The sequence below is a fragment of the Petaurus breviceps genome, unplaced genomic scaffold (genome assembly GCF_028583685.1).
Source record: "Petaurus breviceps papuanus isolate PSGF00001 unplaced genomic scaffold, PetGlider_PUasm1.0 227, whole genome shotgun sequence".
NCBI classification, from domain to species: domain Eukaryota; kingdom Metazoa; phylum Chordata; class Mammalia; order Diprotodontia; family Petauridae; genus Petaurus; species Petaurus breviceps.
In genome coordinates, this window is record NW_027185896.1 from 12,249,235 (window position 1) to 12,268,667 (window position 19,433).

At 51.8% G+C, this 19,433-nt stretch overlaps 1 protein-coding gene across 1 annotated transcript in view; it reads left to right on the plus strand.

Annotated features, from left to right (window-relative positions):
* The window catches only part of COL7A1 (collagen type VII alpha 1 chain), a 58,379-nt gene extending 39,393 nt beyond the window's left edge, over positions 1–18,986 (plus strand). Inside the window, exons 75-119 of the mRNA XM_069095788.1 lie at positions 68–103; positions 208–252; positions 814–882; positions 1,820–1,864; positions 2,170–2,232; positions 2,810–2,854; positions 3,501–3,536; positions 3,935–3,970; positions 4,691–4,735; positions 5,056–5,088; positions 5,319–5,381; positions 5,563–5,598; positions 5,735–5,806; positions 5,969–6,037; positions 6,720–6,755; positions 6,920–6,961; positions 7,252–7,296; positions 7,416–7,460; positions 7,726–7,761; positions 7,996–8,055; positions 8,433–8,549; positions 9,446–9,517; positions 9,760–9,795; positions 9,941–10,000; positions 10,176–10,220; positions 10,772–10,807; positions 11,176–11,211; positions 11,338–11,394; positions 11,764–11,835; positions 12,139–12,210; positions 12,562–12,597; positions 12,767–12,847; positions 13,386–13,439; positions 13,591–13,644; positions 13,843–13,905; positions 14,140–14,202; positions 15,103–15,219; positions 15,426–15,503; positions 16,278–16,331; positions 16,450–16,498; positions 16,688–16,720; positions 17,064–17,156; positions 17,362–17,454; positions 17,552–17,725; positions 18,432–18,986. Coding sequence (XP_068951889.1) covers positions 68–103; positions 208–252; positions 814–882; positions 1,820–1,864; positions 2,170–2,232; positions 2,810–2,854; positions 3,501–3,536; positions 3,935–3,970; positions 4,691–4,735; positions 5,056–5,088; positions 5,319–5,381; positions 5,563–5,598; positions 5,735–5,806; positions 5,969–6,037; positions 6,720–6,755; positions 6,920–6,961; positions 7,252–7,296; positions 7,416–7,460; positions 7,726–7,761; positions 7,996–8,055; positions 8,433–8,549; positions 9,446–9,517; positions 9,760–9,795; positions 9,941–10,000; positions 10,176–10,220; positions 10,772–10,807; positions 11,176–11,211; positions 11,338–11,394; positions 11,764–11,835; positions 12,139–12,210; positions 12,562–12,597; positions 12,767–12,847; positions 13,386–13,439; positions 13,591–13,644; positions 13,843–13,905; positions 14,140–14,202; positions 15,103–15,219; positions 15,426–15,503; positions 16,278–16,331; positions 16,450–16,498; positions 16,688–16,720; positions 17,064–17,156; positions 17,362–17,454; positions 17,552–17,725; positions 18,432–18,457 — 2,628 coding nt within the window. The 3' untranslated portion in view covers positions 18,458–18,986. The remainder of the gene's footprint in view (positions 1–67; positions 104–207; positions 253–813; positions 883–1,819; positions 1,865–2,169; positions 2,233–2,809; positions 2,855–3,500; positions 3,537–3,934; positions 3,971–4,690; positions 4,736–5,055; positions 5,089–5,318; positions 5,382–5,562; positions 5,599–5,734; positions 5,807–5,968; positions 6,038–6,719; positions 6,756–6,919; positions 6,962–7,251; positions 7,297–7,415; positions 7,461–7,725; positions 7,762–7,995; positions 8,056–8,432; positions 8,550–9,445; positions 9,518–9,759; positions 9,796–9,940; positions 10,001–10,175; positions 10,221–10,771; positions 10,808–11,175; positions 11,212–11,337; positions 11,395–11,763; positions 11,836–12,138; positions 12,211–12,561; positions 12,598–12,766; positions 12,848–13,385; positions 13,440–13,590; positions 13,645–13,842; positions 13,906–14,139; positions 14,203–15,102; positions 15,220–15,425; positions 15,504–16,277; positions 16,332–16,449; positions 16,499–16,687; positions 16,721–17,063; positions 17,157–17,361; positions 17,455–17,551; positions 17,726–18,431) is intronic.
* Positions 18,987–19,433: the final 447 nt, after the last annotated feature.

Below are 19,433 nucleotides of genomic sequence, written 5' to 3' on the forward strand. Positions count from 1 at the left end.
GGCGGAGGACTGGGGAGGGAAGGGCTAATGCTTGACACAATCCCCACAATATTAATTGCTTTTTCAGGGTGAACGTGGAGAGAAGGGGGAGCGTGGTGAACAGGTGAGTAGGGTGGAGAGTCTAAAGAATCCAAGGGGCTCCCTCCCAGGAGCTCCTGCAGTGGGAGGAGGAGGGGGCAGAGGATTGACTCTTTATCTCATCCACAGGGCAGAGATGGGTTACAAGGCCCCCCTGGACTCCCTGGGCCAAAGGTGAGGCACCCCCAGATGTCTTCTGATGTCCTCCCTGTCCTGCTGACCCATCAGGTGGCCCTACCTAAGCAGGCTCCATTTAGGAGAAAAACCCCTAGACTTTTCCCTTGGTCCCTGGGATGGAGGGAGTCACAGAATCTGAGTTCTGTTCCTGTCTCTCCCATGTAGCCCTTGAAGGACCTTGGGCTTATCCATAAAATGAAGGCGTTAGACCAGATGAGCACCAAAGTCCCTTCTAGCTCCCAATTCTATTCCTAGTTTCTCACTGGGACATTGTTATTCTCAGTGGCTTGAGGACAGAATTTCCCTGCTGGTTCATATCCTGGGCACTGCCACTGCTTCCCATCAACATGGTTGGGTGATTCATGGCTTTCTGATCAGGGTACCCCAGCTCTTAGACTCTTTACCATACAGCAGGTAGAAATGCCATCTATTGATTAACCTTTTGACACCCTTAGGGGCATTGATGATAGTACCCATTCTGTTCATTATAGACTCTCCCTGCATTGCCTCTCACTACCATTCTTACTTAGGCCTCCCAGCCTCATTTTCTTTTTCTAGGTTGATGTCGACGGGATAGTTCCTGGAGTCCCTGGAGAACCAGGTGTCCCTGGGATCAGGGGAGCTAAGGTCAGTCAATTAATCCAGCTAAGGGCAGGATTGTTACTAATCAGTTCCAGTCCTGAGTCCCTCATTCCCCTACACAGTTTCACTGCTGCCTTTCCTAAACTTGTTTACAAGGGACATAGAGAATCTGGGGCCTGAGCCTCCTTTCCTTCCCTTCTCTTCCCTTCCCTTTACTTTTTTTCCCTTCTCTTTGAGCAAAACCCAGCTTCACTGTGCCCCCTCCCCCAGTATGGTGTAGGGGAAAGAACACTCAAGAGACCTTGGTTCAAATCCCAGGTCTTCCATTTACTGGGTATGTCACCATGGTCAGGACATTTTCTCTCTTGGATCCTCAGTTTTCATCATCTGTAAAATGAGGATAATGATACTTATATATATGGGATTGTTGTGGGGAAAATACTTTGTGAAGCTTAAGGTGCATTCGATATTTGTGCTGTTTTAATATTCTGAACTTAAACACGCCCTAACATGAACATCCTCATATGAGAATATAAAAAGAGGATTGGCTATAAAACTACAAATCTCAGCTTTATACTGCTTTCTTTTTAAAAGAAGCTTATAGTAAATTCAGCATGTAACTTCCAAAGCAGTTTTGGTTTTCTGTGCTTCCTTCTGCTCTCTTTTGTGTATTTAAAAATATTTCAGCAGCCCTTTTTAGCATCACTATTGCAACCTTTCCCCTGTGAAAACAGAGGAAAATTCTCTCTGCAAATAAGCAGATCCACACAGTGGCCGTATCCAGAAATGTCTCCTTCTGCACCTTAGAGTACAATTGAAGTGAAATCTTTTTTTCTTCCTCCTCCTCCTCTTCCTCTTTTTCCTCCTCCTTTTCTTCTTGTCCTGGGGGTGAATTGGGTAGGCATTTGATGAGGGCTGAAGGGGGATGGGAGAGGTTGGGGGTCAGGTCATCCAGATGTCTGATAGATGACTTCTCCATTAGGGTGAGCCAGGTAGAGATGGTGATCGAGGCCCCAAAGGAGACAAGGTGAGAGCCACCCCTGGGGTTCCCTCAGCAGCTGAGGGGGCTCTTTTGTCTTAGTCCCAAAGTAGCTTCTCTGGTTCGTTGGGGAAGATATTAGGGAGAAGATGGTTTATCTTCTTGAGAGACAAATCCCTCCCCTCCCCAAAAAGGGATCCAACCTTCCTGGTCATCACAGGACTTACCAGTGCTTATTATGGATCAAATGTGAATAAATAAATACCCTTGGGTTCCTCCTTGAAGAGTGAGGGGCTACACCCTGTCCTGAGGCTAAGGCCATCAAGGTTTAGTGCCTGATGTCTGAATTGCAGGGAGAAAATGGAGCCAAGGGTGACCGCGGAGAGGTTGGAGAGAAAGGTCGAGATGGCAGCCCGGTGAGCATGAATTGGCTTCATTGGGCACTGGCCTGCATGGGTGGGAGTCTGTGTTTGTGTGGAGCCTTGCATGGCCCTTCATGGGGACAACAGGACTGTGTGTCTGTGGGCCATGGGAAAGAGTGCATACGTGCATGGAACTTCATGTGGGAAACTTTGTGAGTAAATCGACATAATGTAGGAACTCAGCCCTGTGTGGGTGGGCTCTGTGTATGTAGGGACACATAGGGATTGCATGTAGACACAGGATTGTGTATGTATATATTCCTATGTGCATAAGGCCATGTGGGGGAGACTACATGTATGTAAGCTAATATGTGTGTGAGATAATTTTGTGTAACTAGTATGGTGTGTTTGTGTAGGGCCCACATGAACTGTAATGCACATGAGACTGCATGAACAGAGACCTTGTTAGCTAGGGACTAACCCCAGTTTGGTCCCTGGGGCAGCAATGGTGGAGGTGGACGTGTTGTTATCCATTCTTAGGACACCCTAGGGTCCATGCCCTGGAGCTTGGAGGTTGGGGGAAGGAAAAGCCTCTCCCTGGGCTCTTCAGGGTTAATATTGTTCTCTTTAGGGCCCTTCTGGAGAGCGCGGACCATCGGGACCAGAAGGAAAGCCAGTGAGTGGGGACTGGTAAAAAGAACGTGGGTTAGCTCACAGTTCTAGTGTAATGCCCTATGACTTCTCGAGGGTGGAATGGGTGAATAATTCTGTTCCCTTGCTAAGCTATAGACTCCTTTCCCAACATCAGGCTTTGGATCCAAGTGATGTGGGTCTAGGGGCAGTTAGCTCAACATACCTTCCAAGTGCAGTAGTACTTGGCCTTTGGAATACCTGGTCCCTGGTTTTCCTTCATTGTTAGGTGATTGGGGTATAGGCAAGATGGGATGGAAGAGAGTGGTCAAGGGAGGATTATAATTGTATCCTTTGATTATAAATAATGGGGTCATCAATTATAAAAACTGAGACTCAGAAAGTTTAAGTGTTTTGGGGACACAAGTAGGTATCATAGGCAGGTCACAAACCTGTGACCCAGGTTTTCTTGACCCTATGTCCAGTGCTGTATCCACTATCCTTCCTGGGAGTGTTACGCCAAGTCTTGGGGCTGCTTGCACCCTCAGCATTAGCTGCCCAGACCTTTTTCACAATACCAAAGATCTGTGGCTACAGTCATGGTTGACTTCCACTAGAGAGTCATAGGGCAATGTCACCCAACTTTTATGGGCTTGTAGAGGAAATCCTCATCTCATCCATTCTCCTTCTAGGGTCCTCAAGGTGCAAGAGGAGCCCCAGGTCCAACAGTGAGTAACCCCCACACATCTACCTGATCTTTACTTTCCAGGGGGCTCCCCTCACCTCCAGGGGATGCCCCTGTTCTATCACCCTGGGGACCTAATTGCTCATCCATGTTCCCTGGGATCCTTTCTGTTCCTGCTCCCCCAGGAACTCCCTTGCTTCCCACTTCCAGGCTTTCTCCTCTGTTCCTAGCCCCTAGAAACCTCATTGATTTGTCTCTTTCTCTTGATTGTGTCCCCAACCTCCTTCTTGGGGTCCTTCTTTCACTACAAGGACTTCCTGGTCTTGTAAATCAGGATACCTCAGTTTCTCCATCTGTTTAGTTCAAGCAGGACTTTGGGTGAGGAGGTTGTGGGGGTACTGGCACTGGGCCTTTCTCATCAGACTTCTTCCTTCTCCCCAGGGCAACCATGGGGACCCAGGACCAAATGGTGCCCCAGTAAGTGAGGAATTGTAATACCCCTGGGGCCATGTTATGGGAGGTGTTTTTTTTTTTCTTCTCCTTTATGTGAAATGGGGAGGGAGGAGAACAGAAGGTCTGTGGTAAGAATTGGTGCTTCCCAAAAACCAGCAGAACTGTCAGGTCAGGGTTGCAGGGATGGAGACCCTGTCACTCCCTGGTGACCCCACTGAGTGAAGGGGGGTATTGTTGGTGACCTACCTACAGCCCCAGTCCATGGCTCTCAGTTTCCTAATAAGTACCCCCTTCTACATAATATTACCTATCTCTCTTTATACTCTTGGAGGGCAGAAGAGTCAGTGAAAAGTGGGTCACAGAGTCCTGGGCCTTGGGGGGAGGGAGGGCTGTGCCCAGGTAGTCATAATGATATCACAGATCTGAGTTGGCTCCAAGCCCACCTGGCCCCAGTGGCCATAGGGAGGCTGCCTGGGGCTGCCTGACCAGAGCTTGTGGAGGGGCTGGAGGTCCCAGGACGATATGGCAGGGAGCCTGAGATTGTCATGGGGGAAGCCAGGGACATGATGGGCCAAAGGTTCTGAGAAGCAGCCTGTTAGAATGGGGTTAGTAGAGATGCATTTGGAGTCAGGACTGGCCTCTTATTGTGAGCTTGTACTGGGAGGAGGCCCCAAGGTTTGACTAATCTTGACTTGTCCACCCTGCCCCTTGACCTCTGACATTTACTTTGAATCTTCTCCCCAGGGACTTGCTGGCCCCGCAGGACCCCAGGGCCCATCGGGCTTGAAGGTCAGTGAAAGGTGTTTTGGGATACTATGTGTGACTAGGTCCTCTGGTCTAGGAGGCCCGGTGGGGAAGCGCAGGGTTCTGTCCTGGGGGCAGAGTACCCCAGAGGAGATGGAAAGGAATCTGGTGGGAGCAGTGGGGAACACACTTCTTAGGGGGGATGTGTACTAGTTTAGACAAAGAAGACATTAGACAGGTGGCAACTGGAGGGATGTAAAGATTGATCCCTGTGGGGCAAAAGGGACCTTGGAGAGGAATGTTATGATCTGTGGGAGCCCTAGGTTGTGTTTACAACTCCATGAGATTACTTGGATTGTTTGCAGGGGGAGCCTGGTGAGCCTGGATCGCCTGGGCGGGTGAGTGACTCCTACCTTTAGGGTGTCATCAGGGTTGGTCACCTCGGGTCAGTGCAAGGGAGTTATGGGTAGGGGGTGGGTATTACTGTTTTTCCTGATCTTTTTGTCTCCTGATGAGGTCCCAAAGTGGGGTCTCAGACCCTGCCTGGGGGGAGTGGGGGTGTTGGGAAGGTTATTCCCTCTGACAAACTTTGACCTCTGTTTCTTTGACTGTCTGTGTCTTCATGTAGGGCCTGCCTGGCCCCCCGGGGGCTGTGGGTCTGCCTGGCCCCCCAGGTTCCTCTGGCCTTGTGGTGAGTGGCTATGTCTACCTTGGTTTGGGGGGACACCCTAGGGCTCTGTACCAGCTTCCCAGGCTCTGTCTAACCCCAGCCCTGCCCCTGGGAGTTTCTCCTTTTCAGTCCTTGTCCTGTTCTCATGGCCTCCTTTCCTCCTTCCCATCATGTTTAATATTTTCCTCTCTTTACCCCCTAGGGCCCACAGGGGGCACCGGGTTTACCAGGCCAAGTGGTGAGTCTTTGGATAAGGCATGGGGATATTATATATTTTTAAAATTTTATTTTTTGGAATGGGGATATTAGTTATAAAGGGAGGGATAGGGAAGGATGGTGACAGATGGTGGTGACTCATAATGTCTTTCTCTTAGGGGGAGACAGGAAAGCCTGGAGTGACAGGACGGGATGGCAAAGATGGAGAGAGGGGAGCTCCTGGTGTCCCTGTAAGTTTGCAGACTGGGAAGGTGACATCACGGAGAGCAAGAAGAGGGGCCAGAGGGATGAACTGAGAGAGCTGGGGTAGGGCAGGGAGGGGGGAAAAGGATGGAGGCAGAGGATTGAGAGGGTGGCCAGAGGTCAGCCTCTCTACTGTTCTCCTGGGGCAGGGGCTGCCTGGCCTGCCTGGCCCTGTTGGACCCAAGGGGGAGCCCGGAGCTGCAGGACTCCCAGGACAGGTAACTGGACAATGTGGCCCCGCCCTTTTGCCCCTCAGCCCTCCCCCTGCACTCCTTCCGCCCCAGTCATTGCTCTGAGCCCAGACCGTTCAAGTCCCAGAATCAGGAGCCAGAAGACCCGACCTCCAGCTCCAGCTTGCTCAGTAACTAGCCTAGTAACCTTGGGCAAGTCAGTGACCTCTCTGGGCCGTGATTTCTTCCTCTGTAAAGTGAACGTGATCAAAAATGTCACGAGCTGTTGTGAAGATAAAGTGAGAAACACATGTGTCTGTCTGTAAAGCCTGTTGTAAACTGCAATCTAGAGAGACTCAGGTCTGGAGTCCGGGGAGGTGGGTCCGAATCTAGGTTCTGACATTTACTGGACTTATGACTTTAAGTCACCACTCTCTCAGCCTCAGTTTCCCCATCTGTATAAAAGGGGGCATTAAATTATGCCCCTTTCCTACTCTAAATTCCATGATCACAGAAACAACAACATAAACTGTGTGTGACCCTAAGGATATGCCTTTAGCTTCTGTTCTTATGGAGGGCAGGGTTATCCTCCCATTCTACAGGAAACCTTCAAGAAGTAAAAATTAGCCCCCTCCCTGTTGTGCCCCCAATGAGGGGACAGTGGTGTGGATGAGGAGGTGACAGTTTCCCCCCAGGAGCTTCACTCAGTCGTGTCTCTCTCCCCTCCCAGGCTGTGGTCGGGCCCCCTGGTATAAAGGGCGAGAAGGTGAGTGAGTCAGGGCTTGGTCCTGGGGGAGGGAATGGGATGAAGATGTGGGTGAGGTGAAGAGTCCAGGTGGGGAAGTGATTCTGGGTCCTGGAGGGTGAAGAAGACCCTTCTCTTTGGGGCCTCCCCTTCCCCACTCCTGATTCTGTTCTCTTGGTTCTCAGGGAGCCCCTGGAGGCCTTGCTGGGGACCTAGTAGGAGAACCTGTGAGTGTGTCTCTTCAATACCTTAATCGGTGACCTCTATAAGGCCCTAGGATAACCATCTTAACCCTTGGGATCACCCCTAGAGTGAATGCATGACTTCTGCTCAGTGACTTCCCCAGAGTATCTGTATTGACCCTTGTGATCACCCAAGGATGGCGATCTGTGGCCTTTCATGCCCACCCCAGAGTAGTCATTGTGAGCCTTCTCACCCTTCATGATTCCACCCCCAGTCAATGACTCGCCCCTGAGCTTATCCTGTTGACCTCTGTTCTCTGACCCCGTCTCTGCAGGGATCCAAAGGGGACAGAGGACTTCCTGGGCCTCGAGGAGAGAAGGTGAGGACTGGACTCCTCTCTCCAAGGTGGGAGGGAGGAGGAGGACAGGGTTCCTAGCTCTGGAGAAGAAGGGGAGCCCAGGCTCTGAGACCCTCATATCCTCTTGTCCCTCCGTACAGGGTGAAGCCGGACAACCTGGGGAACCTGGAGATCCTGGAGAGGATGTAAGTTGGGGGGGAGGCGACAAGGGGAGAACACATCTAAGAACATGAATGAATGTACACACCTGGACTGGCTCAGGTGTATAAAAAGGTATCCATATGCGAACACATCCTGGGGGGCAATGTACCTTTATGTAATATATACATATAATATATTATGTATACACACGTGTGTCTGAGCACATACACGCCTGTGTCCCCACATCTGAGCACACGTGTCCAAGTTTGCTTACTAGAGCTTTCCAGTCCATGTGTTTCTCTTTCTCAGGGCCGGAAAGGGGCCACAGGACTCAGAGGTGAAAAGGTGAGCATGCCTGACCTCCAGCCCCTATGTACATTTGCTTCCCAATTCCATCTTTCCAGCTCGGCTCCCCTCCTCTCTTCCCCTTCTCAGCCTGTGACTCTCCCCAGCCCCTGGGACTCTGTGCTCCCCTATGGGGTCTTTGCTGGGGTGCTGTTGGGCGTGGGACTGGGGCTATCATGGGGGTTTCTTAGATTCCCCCAAGGCCCCAGAGTTAACCTCACTTTTTCCCTTTAGGGCTCCATGGGGATTGGGGTCCAGGGTCCCCCTGGATCAGATGGGCCCCCAGGCCTGAAGGTGAGAGTGTCCCACTCCCCAGCTCAGGCTGGCAGTTTTGGGATAAAGAAGAAGACCCCCTTGGGGAGGGGTTGGGGGCAAGAGAAATGGGGCATAAGAGGATGGGGATCCTAAGAGGATGGAAAACAGCAGGGTGGGGGTGGGGGCAGGGGCTGGAGAACCAGCAGATTGTGAATTCTGTGATTTGGACAAGTCTTATTTCCTGCATGGGATTTAGTTTCCTCCCTGGTAGAAAGGATTGGCCTAGTATCTCTTGTGACCCTTCTAGTTCTAATCCTATGATTTATGACCTGGGAGTGTGGATAGGGACCAAGCGGAGGGAGGATGAATAAAGGGGACACTGACTTATGATCTGGTCCTCTCTCTTTTTATTTTAGGGAGACTTAGGCCCTCCAGGCCCTCCTGGACCCCCAGGGACACCAGGCGTTGTGGGATTCCCTGGCCATGCAGGCCCCAGAGGAGAGCCTGGGCAGCCAGGCCTTCCTGGAGAGAGGGTAAGGGGGCCTGTGGGGTGGGTGGAACAGGAGAGGCTCCCCAGGGGATCAGTCACCCAGACTGCACATCTGTAGTGAGCCTCTCCTTTCTGGAGAGACTGAAGAGAAGCAGAAACAAGGCACTACTGTAGAGAATTTACAGACCAAGGGAGACTCAGCTGAGAGGAGCAGACCAGTCTGAGGTCTGCCCCCAGGGAGCACAGTCTGGGGGAATGGAGCGGTCAGCTAAGACTTCCTAAGGAGGAGGGGTTAGAGCATGAAGGATAGTGTCAGAGATCCCCTTAGAACAGCCCTGTCAACCTGCAACCCTTGAACTTTTAAATAATCTTGTGATACCTATATTTGTTGTAATCATAAGACAATGCAAGAGAAGGAGGGAATCAGGGGTGTGTGTGTGTGTGTGTGTGTGTGTGTGTGTGTGTTTATGTGTCTGTGAGTGTGTTTGTATTTTGTCTGTGTGTATGTGTATGAGAATGTGTCTGTGTGTTTCTGTGTGTGTGTGACTGTGTGAGTGTAAGTGTGTGAGTACATTGTGTAAGAGTGTGTCTGAGTCTGTGTGTGTGTGTGGTGGGGGGCAGTGGCTGACAGCGTATAGTCTAGTCTGACCAGTGCTCAGCTTAGGTGCTGATGGGGCAGCAGGAGGGTTCATCAGGGCCTTTATCTAAGCCAGGGTGTTTGGACCTTGTCCTGTAGTCAGTGGGGAACCCTGATGGCTTCTTAGCCCAGGAAGGACAGGGTCAGAGCTATGTTGTAGCTTGGGAGGTGTGGGCTTAACAGAGGGCTCTGTAAGCTCTCTACATTTCTGATTGGGAGAGTCTGACTGTGAACCCCACCCCCCTACCTTATTTTATTCTATATGGGGACCTAGCTCCCTCATGCTCTCATTTCTCCTACAGGGCTTGATGGGGCCCTCTGGGAAAGAAGGGGCCTCAGGGCCTCCTGGGCTCCCGGGACCAGCTGGGGCAGGGGTGAGTCCTAGCCTCGATGTATCTGAGTGTCTATGTGTGTGAATGCTCCACATCCAGTTATCTGAGCGTCTCTATGTTCCTTGGCTCATTCCCATGGATGTCTTTTCCCAGGGCCCTCCTGACCTTGCCCAGCTGAGGGACGTTATCCTTCCCCAGAGAGCAGGAGGACCAAACCTCCATCATCACAAGTCCTGCGTCCTCTCCCATTCTCCTCCTCTTCACATTTTTCTGTCTGTTCACAGGGACCACCTGGAGCCTCTGGACCCAAAGGAGACAAGGTAGGAGGGGAGGACTGAGGGAGAGACTTGGAGAAAGCAGGGAAGAGAGGTGTGGAGGGAGGGGGAGCCTGGTCCTCGGCCCCTCCCTCCCCACACCCCTCACCCCTCCGGCTAGAGCTAGCCAGCTCATCCACCTCTTTATCAGGGAGATGCTGGAGTGGGGCAGCCAGGAGCCCGAGGAGAGAGAGGGGATCCCGGCATCCGGGTATGTATGCCTTTGAGTATGGGAGTCTCCATAGCAGTGACCAGGTGCCTAGCCTGGGAGGTGGGGAAGGTCACTCCATGTACCCTTAGCCTCACCCCACTTCCTTATTCCCCAAACTCTTGCTGCCCTTACTCTGACACCCCTACATTCCTGTGAAACCTGACTTCTCCTTCAGGGTGAAAATGGCCGTCCTGGTCTGGAGGGAGACAGAGGCCCTGCGGTAAGTGTTGGAGCATACTGCATACTTCATTCAGGATTTATTAGGCACCTACTGTATGCAGAACCTATTGCTAGAGGGTGGGGAGGTAAAAGTTTGCTTCAGTCACAGTCCCTGCCCTTCTAGAGCAGCAGGGAGATAATACCCATTATTAGAGAGAAGCACGTTTGAGTGGGCATTTGACTGCTCCTGAACCTGGCACCCTAGCCCATCCAAGGGATTTCTGCTCCTCCACATTCTCATAGCATTTTGCTGGAGCCTCCCTCTTGTCCTGGCTTCACTTGCTGGCATCAGTTATTTTCGTTCTTGTCCTTTCCCTCGTTAGATCATAAGCATCTTGAAAACAGGGTCTGGGTCAGTGCCATCGATGGGTTACTCTGGCCAACCTAGGGCTTTTCATGTAGTGTTGTCCTTGGGACGTGGGGACCAAAGAGATTTACCCATGACTCCATGAGAGCCCAGGCTGGGTATCTCCACCCTGAATGCCTTCCCACTTTCCCACCCCTCTTCCCCAGATGACTTCATTAATTCTGCTCCCATTTCTCCTCCCATAGGGCCCTCCAGGGAATCGGGGGGAACGAGGGGACAAGGTGAGTATGTGTGGATAGGATGGGGCCAGGCCCCGAGCAGCATGCATGTATATGTACGTGTGTATGTGCAGGAAGCACCCCTGTGTGAGGGCTGGAGTCTAGAGACTGTGAACAGGGGAGGTGTCTGAGAGGGGGGGGTGCTAAGGGAGAGATCCTCAACCCATCCTTCTCTCCCAGAACTGTGGGATCTTGGGGAGATTTCTTGCACTCTCCGGGTCTAGTTTCCTCATCTGAAAAATGAAAGGGTCAGATTAGGTGATCTCTAAGCTTTTGTCCATCTTCAAGTCTTCTTATAAAACTCAATGGTCCTGGACTGGGTACACATCTTCCCCCTCTCCTCTCCCCCTTTCCTCCCCTTCTTCTGGCAGGGTGATTCAGGAGCCCCTGGACTGAAGGGTGACAAGGTAAGATGGGGAAGGGCGGAGGGGAGTATGCAAGGAGGAGGCCATGGGCGGAAGGAAGGAGACGGCAGATGGAAGGGGGAATATCCATGACTCATGGCTCTCTCTCTCCCTCTCCTTCCCTGTCAGGGTGATACAGCTGTGATCGAGGGGCCTCCTGGGCCTCGAGGCCCCAAGGGAGATACAGTGAGTTGGGAAGGGGAGAAATGGGGTGGCTATGAGGAGGGAATGGGGGAAGGTTTCTCTGAGTGGCATGCTTCCTGGAAGATCCTTGCCCTCTCCCCAACCTGCCGTGGTCTCCAGATACCTGGGTTCTCTAAGTAGGCAGGGTAGGGTCTGGCCAATTCCCAATGTAGAATCTAAGGAATGGAGAAGTTAGGCAGCAAAATGTTCCAACGTATTTCATCTTCACTTTTCATTTTGGGCTGAGAAGGAAGGACTTATTGATGTTTGTTGGGACTGATCCTGGAGAGTTTCCCTAAGGAAAATAACATTTTGCAGATGGAAAAATACATTTTTTTTTCCTATTACTGTTCCTTACCTTTCCTAATTCAGGGTGACCGAGGCCTGAGAGGCTTAGATGGTGACAAAGGAGCCAGGGGGGAGATTGGCCTTCCTGGGGAAAAGGTGAGGATAGTGGTTGGACCAGAAGGTCGGGCAGGGGTGGGGGAAGGGAGCAGAATGGTGGTATTCTCCAGAAGCATCTTGGTGGAGTGATAGGATGCTGGACTGGATTCAGGAAGACCTGAGTTCAAATTCTAGCTCAAATACTTCCTAGTTCAATGACCCTGGGGAAAGTCACTCTTGGTTCCTCATTTTCCTCATCTGTAAGATGAGGGAGAGGGTTGAACTTGAGGACTTTTGGTTATCTTCCAACTCTAAGTCTATGATGGTATTCTCTTGACACTTTCTCTACCCCAATTTCTGCAGGGTGTGAAGGGAGAACTGGGAGACAAAGGCTCTCCTGGTTCCCAGGGTGTTCGAGGCCCCACGGGGCAGAAGGTGAGGACGTAGTCTAGTCCAAAGGCATATGTTGCTTGCATGTATGTGTTCCACCCGCCTTATGCATTCTCTACGTTTTTACAGGATCTACCTTTATAGTTAGCTGCGTGTATTGTGTGTGTTCTACAACTGTGTTTGGGTTATGTGAATGTCCTCTCTGGGTTACCCCCCAGCATATGCTAGTGTGTGTGGCACTGACCAGGTCTTAGCCTGATTGCCTCTAACTTCAGGGGTTCCATGTGCCAGCTGTGGGTGGTGCCATGACTTTCTGTGCAGTCTTGATTCCCAGAAGCCTCCTGGGATTCTACATGCCCCATCTCCCACCCCACTCTGACTGTCTTTTTCCCATAGGGCGAGACTGGTGACCCAGGAATCCCCGGGGCGTTGGTGAGTTTGAGCCCCCATCTAAGATTTCTCCATCCATAGCCCATGCTGACTATGACTCTTGCCTACTAGGACCCTTCCCTATTCTTAATCTACCTTCCATTTGATCCCAGCCCCTGTCCATGCATGTGCTCCATGGCCTTCTTTGAGACCCTCACTCTCCTCCCCTCAGGGCCTCTCTGGGAAGGATGGTGCTCCTGGTGCCCATGGAGGGAAGGGAGAACCAGGATTTATGGGCCCTCGAGGTCCCAAGGTAGGTGCAGGGGATGGGAGCTGTGTCCAGGAAGGATGGGACATGAGGTTGGGGTTGGGGGTGGGGGGGATGGGAAGGAGTTGGTGTGGTACAGTGCAGAGTCCTGGCTCCAGAATTCCGGGACCTGCCCCCTGGGTTCTACCATTAGTTTGTCTTGTGGCTACAGATTAGTAACTTCTTTCTTGACATCAGTTTCTAGCCCTGAAAAATAAGGGGGGTAGAACTAGATGGGTTGGGATGGGGCAGGATGTAAGAGGGAGCAGATTGGGGGAAGGGGTATTCAGTAGGCTCGCTATCTTGGGGTGAGGGTAGGGGAAAGATGGGGAGAAAATTTATAACTCAAAATCTTGTAGAAATGAATGTTGAAAACTAAAAATAAATAAATAAATTGGAAAAAAAATAAAAACAAAAAGAACTAGATAGATCTCTAGGCTTGTTTTCAGCTCAAGAAGAATAGTGGGCCAGGGTTGAGGTGGTGGGAGATGGGACTGGTGATGAAGGGGGCCAGAATTTGGGCTCATCAGCATCTGTCCTACAGGGAGATCGGGGCCTGAAAGGGGCCTGTGGCCAAGATGGAGAGAAAGGGGACAAGGTAAGGAACATCCTGGGGAAGACACTAGGTGATGTTAGGAAGATGGGCTCTCTTTCATGGGATGGTGGAGTCAGACTGGGCCACTTCTTCATCAGATGACTGAATTGCCCCTCTCCTCCTTCATTTTTTTTTTGTCTTCTTCCACCCTTAGGGAGAAGCAGGTCTCCATGGACGGCCTGGACTCCCTGGACGGAAAGGAGAGATGGTGAGGGGCGTGGGGGTAGCTAGGGGCAAACACAGCTGGGGAGCCTTCCATCACATCTGGAGGAAGTGGATTCACATTTAAAGGGAGAAGAAAGGATCACTATATCTAGGGGGCTTTGCTCACATCTGAGGAGGGGCCTTGCTCACATCTGGGTTGTGGGGGCAAATGGGGATTGACCCATATCTTATTCCTTTTCAGGGGGAGATGGGGCTTCCAGGCCTGTCGGGGCACCCAGGAAAGGAAGGTTTGATTGGTCCTAAGGTATGAAGTTGGAGGGGGGACAACCTCTCTGCTCTCTCTGGTGGTAGAATCTGAGACTAAGACCTGCCAGGCTGCTGGGGGTGTGTGTGTGAGTGTAGATATCCCCTTTGGTGGGGAAAGGGGTGGAATTAGGGGACTGGAGGGGATGGGGATCTGGTGGTATGCAGGAGATAATGCTAGAATTGGAGGACGATGGGGGTAGGGGAAGGGGAGACTTACCATTCTCTCCCCTAGGGTGATCGAGGTTTTGATGGTCAGCAAGGACCCAAGGGTGACCAGGGTGAGAAAGGGGAGCGGGTAAGTAAAAGAAAAAGTCATGGTTCCATATCAGAGCAGCCTGTAAACCTTCTGGCTGAAGCTGGTGCAAGAAATTAGAAATTCTATTTTTTAAAATGATATTTTATTCTTTCCCCAATTACTGGTACAAGGGTAGCTGGCCCTGACCTTGACCTCTCTGAGTCTAATTACTCATCTCTAAAATGGAGACTAATAATGGCACCTCCCTAGAGGGTGTGAGAATCGGGTGAGGTGATACATGGAAAACACTGTCAACTTTCAAGGATGATAGAAATGTCTACTCTTATTACTTTAATTGTCAGTGTGGCCTAGTGGATAGAGTGCTGAACTTGGGAGGGAGTTTGGAATTCCTGGGTTCAAATCCCATCCCTGACATTAGCTGTGGGAATTTGGACAAGGCATGTAACCTTGGAGCCTCAGTTTCTTCATCTGTAAAAAGGGGATAGAGTTGTTGTGAAGCTTAGAGATAATTTATGTGGAAGGCCTTGCAAACTTCTTGATACATAAATATGAGTCTTTGTTTTCATCTGAATTTCAGTCAATCTGTCAACATTTTTAAAGCACCTACTATGTGCCAACCATTGTGGTAAGCACTGAGTATATAAAAAGAGGCAAAAGACAGTCCTTGCCCTCAGAGAGCTTACACTTTAGTGGGGGCCTGTAACTTTCTTGGTGCAGATGGCCAATGTGAGACGTTCCTTAGTCTTAGAGAGGTGCCTGATTCGCCAAGACATCAAGGGACTTGTCCCACATTCACACAGTCAGTAGGTACCGGAGGCAGGATTTGAATCCTGGACTTCTGTAGCCACCTACCACCACAGGCTGCTTCTCCAAGTGTTAACTGCTGCTGTTATTCTCCATCTTCATTGTCTTCATTATCATTACTCCTTTCTCCCCCAGGGGGCTCCTGGTGTTGGGGGGATCCAAGGCCCCAGGGGCAGCGATGGAGCCCCTGGACCCCTTGGGCCTCCGGGCAGCATCGGCCCTAAAGGTCCTGAGGGCATTCAGGGGCAGAAGGTGAGTAACTCCCCTGTCATCCTGTCTGTGGCCTTTGTCTTGTGTCCCTAATTCTCAATCTTGGAGCTCTTGGCTGTGGGCACACCAGCCAGACCCTTAGCAGCACCTTCTCTCTCAGTCAAAGAAAAGAGATTTTGTTTTTAAAGGGAGGAAGGGAGTGTTGGAGCCTCTGGCTCATCATTTCCCCTCTTCATTGCCTCCTGCAGGGGGAGAGGGGCCCCCCTGGGGAGAGTGTGGTTGGTGCCAGAGGGGTCCCTGGAATCCCAGGAGAGCAAGGGGAGCAGGTGAGTCTGGGCTTCTGAGGGAAGGTTGTGGGTTGTTGGGAGAGTTTCGGGGACACTTGAAGGTCTACTTTTATTACTTTAATTGCAATTAAATTAAATTAATGCAATTAAATGGTTTGCTTCTCTTTGGGAGTGGAGGGGGTAGCCAATTCATTATTCATTACACATCTAGGGGGCTTTGCTTCCATTTGGGGGGTGCCCTGCACACTCTGGGTCATGGGGAGGTGGGCTAGGCTCATTTCTCATTCTTTCTCAGCTTGAGCTGGGGCTGCCAGGCCTCTTAGGGCCCCCAGGGAAGGAGGGCATATCATGCTTCTCCAAACCTCTTCCTCCCTGTGTGTGCCACCTTCATTCATCCTTTTTCTCATGTCTGTAACTGTGGGGTCCACTTTGGCTCTTCCCTCTCCCTTCAAAATGGTTTCTGAGTCCTGGGGTTTCTATCTCCTGTGGCGTCTCACCCGTGTGCCCTCCTCTCTAGCCTCACAGTCTCACTGTTAGACCCTTCCTCCTGTACAACTGCTGAATTCCTAGCCATCCTTCTCCAGGAAGCCTACATGGATTTCTCCCCTCTTGTTAATGGCCTTCCCCCTCCGTCCTGCAGAGCACTTTGTTTTATAATTAGTGCACTGGTTATGCTATGTTGGGTATTATAGTATATGTTGGTGTCATCCCATTAGAAGGGCAAGGACCTAGCTAACTTGGTCCCTCTCCCAGCTCAGCACAGGGCTCTGTATACAGCGGGCACTTAAGTGCTTGGTGACCTGTCTCTTGCAGGGAAGCCCAGGTCCTATGGGCCCCCGAGGAGAGAAGGGGGAGCCATCTATGACGGTGAGTGGCACCCCTTCCACTTTCAGAGGTGTGGGGAGGAGGACAAGAGGATGGAGCAGGGGAAGGGCAGACCCTCTCCCTCCTTGGAGTGGGCTAAGTGAGCTCTGTGCCCCTTCAGGCATCTGACATAAGGAGCTTCATCAGACAAGAGATGAGTCAGCATTGCGGTGAGGAGGCATGGGGGAAGGAGGAGAGAGAACCCCTGGGTTGTGTGACAAGGGTCCATTCTTCCTCTCCCCCTCCCACCAAGTGTCAGGGGCCTGGGGTTCCCTGTGTGTAATTTGGGGGCTGGGGGGAAGGAGACAAGGCCTGACTCAGGAAGTAAATGCATGTCCTTCTCTTTCTGTCTCCTCCAGCCTGTGGGGGTCAGTTTATCTCGTCAGGATCAAGTAAGCCTCACATCTGGGATCATGCCTTTGTCCCTCACTTCTAAGCCCTGCTCATTCCTTTTGACTTTTAATCCTTTTTCCTCACTCACCCTCATCTCCTCATTCTTGATTTTCTCACTTCTAGCTAGCCCCTCACCTTTGATCTCCATTTATACCCCTCTAACCTCAGTCTTCCCTCTGAACTTGACTCTCCCCTTTAACCTCTCTCAAACCTGTGACCCCAAACCCCACAAATTCTGTGGACTCACCTTTGGACCCCTGGCCCCTTGGACCCTCTGTCCAAGGTAGAAGAGTGGCTGGCTGGGTTCCTGTGCCCATGATGCATGGTGGTCTTCCCTCCTAGGACCCCTTCCCAGTTACTCTGCAGATACTGCAGGCCCTGGCCCCTGGCCCCACCCGGTACCTGTGTTGAGGCTCTCCCATGCTGAAGAGGAAGGTGAGTCTTTAGGAAGCAGCTCGAGAGCCACGTCTGGCCTGGGTCCAGGGAGGGAGCAGGGGCACCAAACACCTGATATGTTGGTGATGCAAGGATGGGGAGGGATGGGTGGTCAGCGAGGCTTCCTGCAGAGGCCATCCCTGAGGTGGCTGGAGTAGGGTGAACCCAGGTCCTAAAGTCCGGGTCCTGGTCCTCCTTTCCCCAGGCCCGGGACCTCCAGAGGATGATGAGTACTCCATGGAGGACTATGAGTACATGGAGGGTGATGCTACTGAGGAACCTTGGGCTGCTGGTGATGGTGAGACCCTGCACCCCCTAGAACCACCCCCGAGCCTCGGATCCAGAGGCTCCCCCACCTCCTCCCACTCAACTCCTCCCATTGGCCTCCACCTCAGGTTTGTGCTCTCTGCCCATGGATGAAGGCTCTTGCTCCAATTATACCCTACGATGGTATCACCGCCCTGGCAGGGGCTGTCAGCCCTTTGTATTTGGTGGCTGTGAGGGCAATGCCAACCGCTTCAGTTCCCGTGAGGACTGTGAACGACAATGTCTACTCCATGGAGGCCCAGGTATGTCTGGATGATCTCTCCAAAAATCCCTGCTCTTGGGGAGCCCCTGGTCTGAGGGGATGCTTGGCCCCTGTCCTTGGGGAGCCCCGGTCTGAGGGAATGCTTGGCCCCTGTCCTAGGGGAGCCCCAGTCTGAGGGGATGCTTGGCCCCTGTCCTAGGGGAGCCCCTGGTCTGAGGGGGTGTCTTGGCCCCTGCCCTCAGGGAGCCCCTGGTTTGATGGAGAGGGACACAATTTCTTCCCTTGGAGAGCCCCTGGTCTGAGAGGGAGATGTGTCCTGGCTTTAGGGGAGTCTCCACTCTGATGGAGGAGTCAGTCAATTCATATTAAGTTCCTACTCTGTGCCAGGCTCTGTCCTAAACCAAGGGCATACAAAGAGGGACAAAAACAATACAAAAAGGCAGTGCCAGCCCCTAAGAGCTGACAGTCCAGTGGAGGGGACAACATGCAAACAACCATGTACAGTCAGAAGAAATGTTTGATTGATGGGTCAGACATGGCCCTCATGGAGCCCCTGGTCTGGGATGGGGAGGCAGGGGAAGGCTGTCTTTAAGCTGTAAAGGCCTAGTCCAGGCAGGGTGGAGTTATTCAGGGGAAGTTTTCTGGAAGAGGAGCAGGGTTTTCAGTGATATGCTAGGAGCTGCTGGAGAGGGTGGCAAAGGGTCCCAAGAGGCCAGCTCAGTCATCTTCCTTCTCATCTTCCCTAGGTGCTCCCCCTGTCTCCCAGAACTGAGGTGTCGGAATGGACAGAGTGCCTGGGTCCCTGGGCACTGGTCCCTGCCCCCCCTACTGAAGGGGAGTGAGTACTGACCCCTGGGGGAGTCACTGGGGGCTGTAGAGGGGCCTGGCCCCTACCCCCCACCTTTTATCTCCCTCAGATAGGGCCCGATGGGAACTTGGTGCTACTTGGGTGTGTATGTGTATGTTTGTCAGTATCCGTGAAACTGTATCTAGTGAAAGGGCTGAGGGGTCTACCTGGTCCACTTCCTTCCAGAATTCTGCCTCCCCCCTCAGTTCCTGCCTCTGTCCTCCAGGCCTAAATGAGTGGGGGGACAAAGGCAGGTGGTGCTAACAGAGCTGACCTCCAATGGACTGTCTCTCTGTCTGTCTGGCCCCTGTTTCGCTGCTGGCTCTGATGGTGCTGACCCAGGTCAAGGACAAGGGGACATGGGCAGGGGGAGCTCCCTCATGGGCTCCACTCCACCTCTTTGGTCCCAGATTGGGGTATGTCTTGGAATCATTAAAGCTGCTGTTTTCAAGGGTGTCCTGCTTTGTGTCTATGCGAGGAGATGTTGGGAGCTAAGGGTAGGGAGGACAGTATAGAGGGGATGGGGAACATCTTAGGGCTGGGAAGAGATTTGTATTTGTCTGGTATTGGGGATTCATTTGGCCAAGAATGAAGAGGGAATGGTGCTGATGAGGGGCTTGTGGAATCCAGGGGGGGGTGGTGTGATGTCTGGATGGGAACTAGACCAGGGGCATCCTTTCGGGTCTGACAGAGGGTAGGGTTGGGGAGACTGGGATGGGAGTATTTATACGGGATGTAGAGGAACCAGGATAAGGAGAGTATGAGAGCCACAGAAACTGGCCTGGCAGCTTCCCATCTAGCTGGAATTCCCACAGGCTTGCTTATTTATTTCTCTCCTTTTCTTTTAAAATATTTTTAAAATTAATATCTTTCATTTTTTCTCACCTTCATTTTCAAATAT